The following is a 14,045-nucleotide window of genomic DNA, read 5'->3' as shown; positions in this document are numbered from 1 at the left end:
TAGATAGAAAACTGTTTATGCAAAAATGTGTGTCTATGTGCACACATACTATGTTCATTCACACAAAAATAAACGTTTTTTTTTAATCACCAGAATTGTTAGATATCACTATTTTTAGAATATATCTTACTTTCAAGCATTTTGTACTCCTAAAAAAACCCCCACCAGTCTAAAAAAAACAACCCTTTCTAAGAGGTGAATTAAGACAGTATTACCGTTTGTTAAGATGACTGAAGTTTATGATACAACCTACCAGATAGTACGATACTCTTAGTGATTAAATTAAGGGTAAGTTTTATAGTTCAAAACTCGGTACCTCAGTAAAATAATTCAATGGTTTAAAGAACAAATAAAAAAACCAGAATCAAACCAGTAAATAGTAAATATTAGTGAGCAGGTAAAAAAAAAACAAAAAAACAAAAACAAAAAAACAACTCAACAACACAAGTGGATTAATAATAATAATAATGATGATGATAATAATAATTTAAGTCTTAAATGGCTCTGAAAGTTGAAGTCCATATGGTTACATTGGCGAAACTCATGTTTATTTGAAAATATTGTATAATCATATAAATTGTTTAGTATAACTTATTACCGATGATATTGTAGTCATTATTATTGATCTTATTATTTTTATAACTAATTTTATTGCTGTAATAAAATTTACACAGCTCATTTTCTATTGCAGTTATCTATTAGTTCTGCTCCTTTAAGACCCTTAAATAGTTAACTGTCACATTAATTGCCTGTATGATTTAAAGAGGCTTTTAATTAATTCTATATAAGTAATAGTTGTACTACCAATAATAAACTGTTCACAAAATACAATAAGATAGGTTGCTGTGAAGAAAAGAGGTGGGGGAGGGTCTTTCGCATTTCAGGCAGAGCTTTTCATCAGAGGGACAAGAACTAAAGACCAATACTAAATTAGATATATGCGGGTGCAGACGTTTGGCTGTACGGAGGCGGAGTTCACTATGAGACCATGTGGTTTTGAGATCAATCACACTATGTAGCACCCTGGGCAAGTATTTTCTATAATAGTCTCGAGCCGACGAATGCCTTGTGAGTGGAATTGGTAGACAGAAACTGTATGGAAGCCCATCACCTACATACATACATACATACATATATATATATATATATGCATATATATATATGCATATGTATATATATATATATATATATATGTGTGTGTGTGTGTGTGTGTGGAATAAAGTAGAATAAAAAACAAAAATCCCTTTACTTGTAAAATAAGTAAGGGCTGACAACAGGACGGGCATCTTGTTGCAAAACAATGCCCTGATGATATGTATTCATCCAACTCATTCTAGCATGGAAAAATCAACATAAAATGAATAAATGGATGAATGAGTTGAACGAGTAGCGTATGTGCTGCTGCTATTGCATGACAACAATGTTACGCTTCATACAATAATAGCAACCAATTCTCCCCCCCCCCCTCACCACATATTCAGCACTATATCTAATTTAGTATCTGCAGTAATTTTTCACCCTCTGATGTAATGCCCTACCTGAAGATGTCAGACTGCTCTCTTCCTCAAGGCAATCTAGCTTATTTGAACTTGTGAACAGTGTGTCTCAACTATTTGCTGAGACAGAGATCAAAAATAGGTTCTTTGGGTTTCACAGTTTCACAACAATATTTATTATTTTCTATAATGTTCTTAGACTATATGAGTTCCTGGGCCAATAAAACAGATTTCACACACTGGGATAACTAGGATGCCACCATCCCATACACTGCCAACTCATCACAGGATCTAAGACGATCATTTCTTCTCCGGGACCTCCTGAAGAATTGCCGTTATTAAAAAAGCGGGTATTGAAACTAAGTTTCATCCTATGATAGCGCATTGTCTGGCTGACCGCTACACTTAGTTTGTTTAGTACATAGCCCATGACAACAGGAACAAAGGAATAGTTCTTACAAGTTACTAAAAGTACTGTACAATCTTTTTCAGGGTTGTGAAACATATCATTATAGCCATTCAAGAGATCGTTACGTTTACTAGAATGGTTTAGTTTGTTTGAGAATGTAGAGTCCCTTTTGAACTTAAAGTAGAAATTCCAGCTTTGATTGTCAGCCATTTGAGTTTGCCAGAAAAGAATGCATCGTTGCCCTTCAAGTTGGTTTGGAATATCATCTACAGAGAATTTGATGGTCTTGTTCAAGAGAGGTGGATATGCATGATGAAGTGACCGTATAACTCGAGCTCGAAGTCCATGGATACATTCCAAATTAAAAGGCATCAGATTCCTTGGAAGCAGAGTCAAGTCATAACAATGCCTGAAAAAAAAAAATAATAAAAAAATATTAAAAAAAAAATAAAGAAATACTAAAAAAATAAAAAAATAAAAATGATTAAATTTGTAGAAATCTGCTGACAAAGGTTTACCAATGTTATTACTGCCATATGAAACCAGATGGAAGGAATTAGAATCTCCTATGGCAACATTTGAAATCTCTAACAAGTAAATTTTAAATTCCTGGAATATCAGTTGAATATCTAGTTTTTAAAATTATGTATTAAAGTGCATGTACAAATAACATTTGCTGTTCTGTAGTACCTGGGCTGTAACCATTTCATAGAGTTCTGTGTATCTTGAGATTGTTTTCAGCATTTTTGTGTGCCTGTTGTGTCTTCTAGAATAGCTCCAGGCCAACAAAAGCCTTATGAATGGATTTGACAGACAGAAACTGAAAGAAGCTCACCGCAATCTACCTCGCTCTCTCATATCATCATCATCGTTTAAAGTCTGCTTTTCATTCTGGCATGGGTTGGACGGTTTGGAGGACTGGCAAACCAGAAGGCTGTACCAGGCTCCAATCTGATCTGGCAAGGTTTTTACAGCTGGATGCCCTTCCTAATGCCAACCACTCTGAGAGTGTTGTGGGTGCTTTTTATGAGCCACTGGTACGAGGGCCAGTCAGGCGGTACTGGCATTGACCATGCTTGAATGGTGCTTTACCCTTGTCAAGTCATCATTTGAATGCTGTAAATGAGCATCATTGTCATACAAGTGAGGTTGTTTGTTTCCAGTCTTCCATGAAAATATGTCTGGCTATGTGAAAATATACCTTGCTTAGAAACAGGAAGGGCATCTGGCCATAGAAAAAGTCTGCCTCGATGAAGTCCGTCTGAACCATGCAAGTATGGAAAAATGGACATTAAAATGATGATGGTTCCTTGTGACTGACTGCTTTACATTTTCAAAGGCTTATGGAATGAAAAATTCCTTACATGCAAAACACAAATGTTGGCAACAGGAAGAGCATTTGGTCATGAAACCTTGCTGCAAATTGGTCCCTTTTCAACCTGTGCTATCCATGGGAAAATGGATGTTGAATGAATAACAAATGAGAGAGAGAGAGAGAGAGAGATAGAGTGTGTGTGTGTGTGTGTGTGTGTGTGTGTGTGTGTGTGTGTGTGTGTGTGTGCGCGCGCGCCTATGTGTGGCTTTCACTGATGTAATGCTGGCAAAGGATGTAAACATCAGTGAAAGGACAATGTTCCTTGAAAGATGTCCTTTGTATTGAGTTACAGTAAGTCCCTTGTCATTAATGATGCTTTCATTCACAAATTTACTATATTAAAGTGCAGACGATAAATCTTCGTGGTGTGAAATGTCTAAATGAAAATTGTAATGTAATTTCTGCATTTGAGAAGTAAAAGTTGCTTCCCTTGAAGAGGTTTCGATGCACGCAATTTCAAATCGAAATTAATAGGTTTATCAACGGAATAATCTTGCACATGCTATTCTCTCATTTCATTTCTATTTTCAGGTAGAGAGTATTCCTTGTATTTTTCACAATCCCATCAAATTGTATGTTATATATTTCATTGATTGTCAAGTATTAAAAACTAATAAAAATTCTAACAAGATATATTTGTCAATGTTTAGGTTATTTCAAGTTATTGGCAAGGCACATGAAGCAGTTAATGTGTGAAATATGAGAATTTGAAGGCACAAAAGAGACACAGGCATATTTGAGGCACCCCAATTTCAGCAGCACATATTAAAGAAAAATTTCTTTAGTGCATTAATGTTAATGGGAGGCCTAACTTTGCATGTATATAGATCCAAGGTCATATTTTGAGACATAATTTTGGAAAAAAAAAGTACATCTTATTAATATGTCATGAAATATGGTGCATCTATTCAAGCAGCAGTTCATATCACCTTTGCATTTATCTATTTAGCATAAAACAATTCCTAAGTTAAAAGGAAAATTTTTAATTGCAATAAATTTTAATTGTCAAACTGTCCAACTCATGCCAGCATAGAAAGAAGAGAAGTTAAAGGATGATGATTGAATTTCAAAAAGAGAATTAAAAAAAAATTTATTTCATATTTCTGCATTATAAAGATGTGGATATCAACAGATGAAGTAAGCTTTATTTAAAGCTGAATGCTATTCCTATAACCACCCAATCAACTGTGATAGAGGCTGAAATTTTTTTCAACAAAACAGTCTAAAGCAAACAGAGTAATGTACCCTGCCTTTGTTCACATCTGAATTATCTGTTGCAGCAAGATCTGACTTCACTCACGTGGTCCAGCAGACAAGCATCTTAACTTCACAATCACAAGACTCCTATAATAGCCTAATCTCCAAGATAAAATTGGTGAATTATTTTACCTTCATCTAATGTTTAATCATTATTCAAAATTCAATGCTTGATTATTATTCATAAACAACACTGTCACTCGATGTCTGATTAGTCCTCAATAACTTAATGTTATGCTTCTGCTTTTCCTGAGGTTGTTAAACAAATTGTTGGAATGATTAGAACCTGAAGCAGATTTTGATTTGAAGACTTGATACACTAAAGCATGTGTGTGTATGTGTATGTCTATGTGTGCATGTTCATGTATGATTGTTCACAGTCCATAGCATTCACCAACCAAAAATTGAAAAATCATTATGTTCATGACCCCTGCAATCGACACCAGTTTGGAAAGTGCATGACATTTGTTTACAATTAATGTACTCATTCAAGAAGAGGGCTCCTTTCACTTGCAAGACATTGATCATCGTGCAACAATTGTAGGTAAAAGACAGCAGTCTATAGTGTCTATGCATTGACTGGTGACTTCTACAATAGTCACAGGTTCACCCTTAAGCATGAGGTTTGAAAGCAAGTTTCTTAGCTACATGCTAAACCAGAAGACCTTTGGCATTATGTCGTGCTTGAGAAGAAGATCCATCAAGTCGAGCAAAATTGCAGTCGTGGCAGATACCAGTGTTACTCAAATGGCACCCGTACCAGTGGCATGTGAAAACACCCATTACACTCTCATGGTTGGCGTTAGGAAGGGCATCCAGCCGTAGAAAACCATGGCAAATCAGACTGGAGCCAGGCGCAGCCTCCCAGTGTGCCAGCCCAGTCAAACCGTCCAACCCATGCCAGCATGGACGTTAAATAATGATGATGATGATGCCTTCACCTAAAAAATTTGGTTTTGAAACTGTGGGGTTCTGGGTCTGATCCCCATCATGCAACACCTTTGGTAAGTGTTTTCTTTTGCATTGGATGAAAGGAATATGGTAAGGAGAAATTGTGCAGAAGCTCACTGAGAGTGTGTGCATGTAAATTTGTGCAGGCATAGCTGTGTAATTAAGAAGTTTGTTTCCTAACCAAGTGGTCTAGGCTCAGTCATATTGCACATGTCTTTTACTGAGGCCTTACGCCAATCAAATCTTTGTGAGTGGATTTGGTAGATGAAAACTGAAAGAAGCTAGTAAGCCAGCCCCTTGTGAATGTAGCAAGTCATTGACTGCTCCATTGGAAACCTGTAATCAATAATACTATTGTTCACAAAATACATCATTATTTAATGTCCAAGGGTTGGATGGTTTGACAACTGGCAAGCTATACTAGGCTCCAGTCCCCTGTTTTGGGATTGCATCTAAGGCTGGATTCCCTTCTTAATGTCAACCACTTTATAGAGTGTAGCAGGGTGTGCTTTATGTGAAGGCAGCGAGCTGGCAGAATCGTTAGCATGCAGAGCGAAATGCTTAGCGGTTTTTCGTCTTTCTTTACGTTCTGAGTTCAAATTTCGCCGAGGTCGACTTTGCCTTTCATCCTTTCGGGATTGATAAATTAAGTACCAGTTATGCACTGGGGTTGATGTAATCGACTTAATACCTTTGTCTGTCCTTGTTTGTCCCCTCTATGTTTAGTCCCTTGTGGGCAATAAAGAAATAGGGTGTGCTTTATGTGGTGCCAGCATGGGTGCTTTTTGTATGGCACTGGCACAAGTGCTCTCTACAAGGCACTGGCAAAGGGTGCTTTTTATGTGATATCCGATAAAATAGCTGATATGGCATTAGAAAATAAAGATATTTCAGACTACAGCAGCTGAAGAGGGATTAATGATACAGGGAAAATTAGAATACAAACCTATGATAGAGATGACGCCAAAACCTTACAGTATGGATTGCAGTATTTGCGTATTTGCAGATAGAAGCAAATCGCCAAACATCTTCAGGATGGATATACAATGATAGAATATGCCAAATATCAGCAGGATAAATAAATCCAGAATCATCAGGTACAACGTTTTTCAATTTTGTTTTTCTCCTGATATTTTCAGATTTACCTGAAATAAAGAACAGAGTAATTTTTTTGTAAATTAAGTAATTCTTATACTCCACTAGATCAGTGGAGCACCATTTGAAGACTTTTGTTTATGTACATAATTATCATCATCATCATCATCTTAACGTCCACGTTTCTTTATTCACATGGGTTAGATGGAATTTAATGAAGTGGATTATCTACTGCTGGATGCCCTTTCTGTCAGTAACCCTTACCTGTTACCAAGTAAGGTAATATTTCCCCAGCCCAGACATGTTTTCACTGAAGATTGGAAACCAAAGGCTCCACTTGTATGACAGTGACGCTTGTTTACAACTATTATGTCAAGGAGATAGTAACACACATATATACACACACTCATATATGTGATAGGTTTCTTTCAGTTTCTGCCTACCAAATCCACTCACAAGTCTTTGGTTGGTCTGGGGCTATAGTACAAGGCACTTACCCAAGGTGTCATGCAGTGGGACTGAACCAGAAACCGTGTAGTTAGGAAACGAACATCTTACCACACAGTTATTCTTGGATCTATTGGGTGGGTGCATAATTATTGCAGCTGTTTTTCAACAAATATTCAACAAAAACATGTAACAAAAACATCTTTAAATGATTATTCCGGAGTATATTCACCATCTACTGCAATTACTGCTTCCCATTTGCTTGGCAGATGGTCAGACCATAATTCAAAGATGTTTTTGTTGAATAAAATTTGTTGAAAAAAATCCGCAATAATTATGCACCAACCCAATATAAAGTCTGTCTAAAAAGATGTCATTCAAATAAAGTCCATCTTTCATTGGGAGTTACACAAGAGAATTTGTCACATGAGAATCAGCATTGTTAACGAAATACTCAACAATAATAAAGTGCTGCTGGTGTTCATGGTAAGCTGCACTAAATTATTACTATAACAACCAGGTACACATTTTTTGTTGGTGGACCACTGGGCCAGTAGGGTGGCACCCTACCAACTCAGCAGCTGTTGCTTGCTTTGTGAACTGTAATAGGTACTATGGTGAAGGTCACATGACCTTGTCGTTAGGGTGTCGCATTCATGATCTTATGCTTACTGTTTCAATTCCCAGATTGTGTTCAGAACCCAGACATTCCAGTATGATACTGGTACTAAATTTTGTCGACAACAAAGGAAACCACAACAAAGTCAATTTTGGTAGGACTCAACTAAAAACTGTAATTTATCAAACAGCTTAATTAGTTAATTATCTAATCTAAAAGCATCAAGGGGCCATGAGTAGTGGGCAAGGTTTTAAGGACATATATAGAGGCTCACTGTCATTACCCTCACTATGTGGTCAGTCAGTCATCAAAGAATTAAAAAGTTTCTAAGGGGCCTCAGCTAAGATTATTTATCAATGTCTATTTTATAAATTAGTAGGGTGAGTATTATTTTGTAAATATGAACCATCTATGTTAATTAATTCAAATGTTCTTATTTGATATTAAATCATTTTAAAGGCGAAACTAGATAAAGCTAAAATAACAGCACAAAAAATATTGGGTTAACCCCCCAACCCCACTCCACCACCCCCAAACCATACCCTCTCAGGCAGCCTTCAACTTTTTTCCCATGTAAGTATTTTTTTAAAGACCCTTTCAATCCCATCTTGCCTGAGACTGCTCCTAATTCTATGACATTTCTTATTTTAAATTAAAATCAAAATTTAAATCTTCCATTAGAATTTCATGTTAGTTTATGTTCTAAACTGCTTAATAATGACTAAAGTTATTTTACTAACTTTAACCCTTTAGCATCCAGATTACTCTGTCGAATGTAATGCTTATTTATTCATATTGTTTTGAATTAATCATTCTTTATTTTGAAGTTTTGGCTACGTGATTGCTTATTCTTAGAACGACATTGTAAGGAAGGTGTGAGATGCTGGATCCGACCAGCTTGAACATAAAACAGGTAGAATATTTGGGCCTGATATGGCCAGTTCAAATACTAAAAAGTTAAAAGTGAAACAAAGGCAGGATATTTCAGCAGAAATTTGATGTTTTAAACCAATATTATGTATGCTTATTATAGCTTTATCTGCTTCGAGCTCTACTGTAAAAAAAGTTTATTTCTAATCTCTCAAAGTTTCTAAAACTCATATGATGTTCTTACTTGATTTACTTGTTTCATCGTTAATTATTTTTTTCTTTTCCTCTTCATCTTCATCCTCTCCTTTTGAAGAAACTGTGTCTGTATCGAAGTCATCCGCATCTTTTTCAAACCAATTTTCAACAACATCTTGAACTAAAGTTGGAATTGTTTGTAACTGTTTAGCTATGGAACGAAAAGTAAAATAACGAATAAAAAAACAAACCAGAAAAGAACTGCAGTAGGAAACTTAAGACAAGTTGAATAAATATGGTGGACATCTCAGGCAATCAATGAAAAAGGAAAACAAAGCAACAGGTCCATTATTAACTTAATATATCTTATCACTCATCGTCGTTTAACATCCGCTTTCGATGTGGTTGGACGGTTTGACTGAGGACTGGCAAGCCAGGAGGCTGCACCAGGTTCCAATCTGATCTGGCAAGGTTTCTACAGCTGGATGCCCTTCCTAACCCCAACCACTCCAAAAGTGTAGTGGGTGCTTTTTATGTGACGCCAGTACAGGAGCCAGTCAGGCGGCACTGGTATCAACCACACTCAAACGGTGCTTTTTAGATGCCACCGGCACAGGAGCCAGTCAAGCAGTACTGGCATTGGCCATGACGAGTGTCTTATTCCATTTTTTAAACTAGACATTATATTACGTGTAGGGTGACTGTATGATTCGGAAGTTCACTTTACAACTACGTAGTCTTGGGCTCAGTTCCACTGAACAGCAGCTTGGGAAAGCATCTTCTACTAAACCCTGTGCTAATTAATGCTCTGAGAGTTAATTTAACCCTTTAGCATCCAGATTACTCTGTCAAATGTAATGCTTATTTATTCATATTGTTTTGAATTAATCATTCTTTATTTTGAAGTTTTGGCTACGTGATTATTTATTTTTAGAATGGCATTGTAAGGTAGGTGTGAGATGCTGGATCTGACCAGTTTGTATATAAAACAGGTAGAATATTTGGGCCTGATATGGCCAGTTCAAATACTAAAAGGTTAAAATGTATTGTAGATCTTGCACAGTAACTTGTGGCTGGTGGCAGATTGATTCAAGTCTGATGAGTGTTCAAACACTCAAACAAGTGGGGTTTTTTGTTGTTGCTTTGTTAATAAACCCTGAATGGTCTGCTTAATTTGACATTCCCCAGTCTGCATAACTAGATATACAAATATCAGCTATGTCTGGAACTAGTCAAGGAAATGAAAGTAATGGATTGCCAATTCTCTACAAGAGTTTTATTCTGGCTCTGAGCAACACATGTAATTCTACATGTTCCCCTAGCGAACAGGAATAGGTAACAATATTTCAATGATGCAAGTTTAATCTCTCTCCAGTTCCACCTTAATTACTCCTATCCACCCTTATACAATGTAAGGTAGCCAATATCTCTGGTTCCAGTTCCTCCTATCATACTTTAAACTTCACAACACCTAACATAAAGCCACCCTTCTCTCTACTGTACCTTTAACTCATTTAGTTTGTTAGTCTTGTGAATTATAAGGGGACCTTACTCAAGCTCATACTATCAACAAAAACAAAAACAAAAAAAAAACAAACAAACAAACAACCATCCAATACTCTCTGTGTGGCAGTCAGAATTATGAAAGGCATTCAGCTTCACAAACCTTGCCAAAGCAGACATTGAAGCATGACACAATCCTTCAACTTGTCATATTCTGTCAAACCATTCATTCTATGCTTGCTATCCACAGCCCCAAAATACAGAAAAATTAAATGAATACATTCCAAAGTGTTTTACTCCCTCTTGGAACATTCTTAGATTCTTTCTTCTTACCTTCTTTGTGGAAAGCATTGATATGTGCTTTCTTGAATCTTCCAGAAGCTGAATAATCATGGAGGGTAAAATCTGAAAGAAAGAAAGAAAGAAAGAAATGATGTGTTTGGATGTACAAACAGAATAAAGAGTTCTCGAAACAAGTAATAGAATTTATTTATTCATTTAAAGCATTTAAAGTTAATGATAGACTTCAATGCTACTCCAAATGTTTTGCATTATGTGTTAGTTCAGATGAAAAAAGTTGTCATTTTAGCATCTATTTTTCTATATTCAAATGGGTTGAACAGAGTTAACTGAGGAATATATTCTAAGGCCTAAATACCTTTCCTGTTGCTAACTCTCACCTGTTTCCTAGAAAGGTAATATTTAGCCATCATCAGATATGTTCTCACAGGATATTACAAATGAATGACACTGCTTGTATGATAGTGACAATTATTTAAGTCTGTCATGTGATGTCAAGACAAGGTGAGACAAAACACACGCACACACACACGATGGGCTTCTTCCAGTTTCCATCTACCAAATCTGCTCATAAGACTATGGTTGGCTTGGGGCTGAAGTAGAAGACACTTGTCCAAGATGTTGTGCAGTGGGATTGAACTCAGAACCATGTGGTTGACAAGCAAACTTCTTATATATGGTTGATGGTCATGAAGCTTGCTCCCAACCATGTAGTTTGGGGTTTAGTTCCATTGCATGGCACCTTGGAAATGTGTCTTCTACAATAGCCCTGGAGTGACCCAAAAACCTTTTGACTTAATTTTGGTAGATGAAAACTGAAAGAGGCCCACTGTATGTGTGCCCTTCTTTAAATCATGTGACAATTGTAAACAGGTCTCACCATCATACAAGCATGTCTGGCCATGGGGAAAAATATTACATTGCTTTGAAACAGGTTAGGGTTGGTGACAGCAGGGGTATCCAGCTGTAGAAAAATCTGCCTCAACAAATTCTGCTTGACCCATGCAAGCATGGGAAATAGACATTAAACAATGATGATGATGATGAGAGAAAAAGAAAGAGAGAGGAGGGAAAGAGAGAGAGAAGTTTAATTATATAAGAGGAGAAAAGAGAACTAGACTACAAGAAAGCATATGCAGTATAATCTTTTGTTAACTGACAGTACTAAGCTGTAGGAGTGACTTAAGAGCTGCGAATAATATTCACAATTAATAAAAGAGCATATGTGTGTGTGTGTGTGTGTGTGTGTGTGTGTGTGTGTAGGAAAGGTAGGAGTATTATATTTAAGTTAAAATAAAGGGAACCATATGTATTCCCTTTTTTAGATGTTGCAACAAGCAACATATTCTCAAAGTTATGCAAGACTTCACATGCTGCTCTTTTTACTGCCTTATCTGTATAACAAAAAAAATAAGAAAGAAAAAACTAAAAAGTGTAAAGCAAGCCATCTGAGCATGCCAAAGACTTTATTTCAAAGGTGCCCCTGGTATTAACTACTTATGTACATCTGGTGTATATAATAATAACCCAGGTTACCTTTCAGCTTTTTTTTTTTTTTTTTTTTTTTTTTTTTTTTTTTTGCATCTTTAATGATTGGATAGAACACACGCTATTGATATTTTGTCAATTCCAGTCTTACTCATTGAGTAATGATACTTTCCAAATGATACTAAAAAAAAAAACTTGTCTCCTTTTACTACTAATTACAACTTTTGTCTTTGCTGTATGCTATATTAGGCTTTTGGCTTTTCATTGTTAATCACTCTCCCAGGTTTGGGAATTTTTGTCTGCAGGTCTTCAAAAGATTCTGCAATGAGAACCATAGGGAAGTTACTGAGGGCATTCATGTGTGAACCATTTTCTTAAAGACTACAATGAAGAGAATAAAACTGAAAGTAGATCCCTGGTGAAAATCCACCAGGTCATTCCTCTTTGAACCTCGCCCCCATACATGAACTAAATGGCTTTCACAAGCCATTCACTTTACACCCACAATATTTGATGGCATAAAAAATGCATCGGTACATTTAGACACACCCCAATTTCAGCAGTACATATTCAGGACGAAAGACTTTTAAAGCATGAAGTATGTAATATTAGCCAGACTTTGCATATAAACTTGAAATGTTGGACAGTTTCAATGGTATTTTCTAGATTGGCAAATACAAAGTGAAGCTATTTATTTATGTCTGAGCACTAACTACTGCTTCACCGTTATCTCTATAGAAATATGTTAGCTTTGGGTCCATGTTCTGGTACAAACCCAAACCACATCTAATTCAATGTAACTGTCTTGTACTAAAACTTTGCCATAATTTATTCTCTGTACCACTTTCTCTACTTGGTCCATTATCACCAGTCGCCTGTAAGTCCTCTGTATCATGCAAATCTCTCTCTAGTTAAAATCTCTTTAACTTTCTAGTAATTCATGATGCTACTGCTTGTTACACTATCCAAAATCCCAAACTAAACTTATATACTCAGAGATCTATAGCTACTGCAGCATTGTTATCCATAATTACCTAACTACCCACTCTGATAGAGTTTCTACCTCACTTCTTTTCCCTGTCAATCTAATTCAGTTAAAAGAAGAGAAAAAAAGAAAAAAAAGGGGGAAGAAAATAAGTATTAATTTTGAGAAAATTTGGTAAGTTAGCAGTCAGTGAATTTCACTAAATAATTTGTAAAAAGTATTCAGCCATTTCTCATGAGAAAAGAATGGAAGGTTTTGGTCTCACAACAAAATAATACTCCAGCTGAGTGTTATCAAAGGCAGGGAAACAGGTAAATACATATGTACATACATGCATTCATTTATTTATATGTATACACCCACATACTCAGATGTATGCATATATATATATGTAAACACACACACGCACTTGCTCTGATATATGCATACATATTTGGAGATACATGCACATATACGTAAAACACATAGATACAAACATATACAAAACTGCCTAAATCCAGGCCATCTCTTACAGATAGTCAGAGATAAGACTTCACGGAAAGAAATAGATAAAACAGTTCTAAAAAAAGTGTATTGTAGGTAAGTGAACATAGTATCGGTAGTTTTGATGCTATCATTACACATTTTATAAATCAAGAATTTTATAAATATATTTTGACATACTTTTGTCTATGTTACAAGGCAGGTGTATGCGAATATATACCTGAATGTAGGTGTCAGAAAAAAAAACGGTTGTGTTTGCAAAAGTTAACATGTTAAAAGTATGTATTCCTGAAAAGAGATGGGTATAGTAGCATGTGTGTTGTGTACACAATATTTTCAAAGTAATGAGAAGAGTAAATACAATTAAAAACCTGTTCTGTTTAGTGTTTTTGTATATAAAGTATTCAAAAAAATATAATCTGTTATTTAGGTGTCAGAATTTACTATTCATTTAACAGAGAATTTCATTACTTCATTTTGAAATGTTAAATCAAACAGAAAATTGATTTTATTTCAATGGCAAACATCATGTTGATATATAACAACCACAGACAAGGATTTTTCATTTTAAT

The 14,045-nt window shown here is 35.7% G+C and overlaps 1 protein-coding gene across 1 annotated transcript in view; it reads right to left on the bottom strand.

The window, feature by feature from the left end:
• Positions 1–499: 499 nt before the first annotated feature.
• Positions 500–14,045, bottom strand: part of LOC106870907 (transmembrane protein 183) — a 56,316-nt gene continuing 42,770 nt past the window's right edge. Inside the window, exons 2-5 of the mRNA XM_014917140.2 lie at positions 10,551–10,622; positions 8,764–8,925; positions 6,435–6,633; positions 500–2,314 (exon numbers count right to left, since the gene is read on the bottom strand). Of these exons, the coding sequence (XP_014772626.1) occupies positions 1,729–2,314; positions 6,435–6,633; positions 8,764–8,925; positions 10,551–10,622 (1,019 nt within the window). The 3' untranslated portion in view covers positions 500–1,728. The remainder of the gene's footprint in view (positions 2,315–6,434; positions 6,634–8,763; positions 8,926–10,550; positions 10,623–14,045) is intronic.

The sequence above is a fragment of the Octopus bimaculoides genome, chromosome 7 (genome assembly GCF_001194135.2).
Source record: "Octopus bimaculoides isolate UCB-OBI-ISO-001 chromosome 7, ASM119413v2, whole genome shotgun sequence".
Taxonomy (NCBI): domain Eukaryota; kingdom Metazoa; phylum Mollusca; class Cephalopoda; order Octopoda; family Octopodidae; genus Octopus; species Octopus bimaculoides.
The sequence above is the reverse complement of the archived record's forward strand: the minus strand, read 5'-3'. Positions and strand labels throughout refer to the sequence as shown.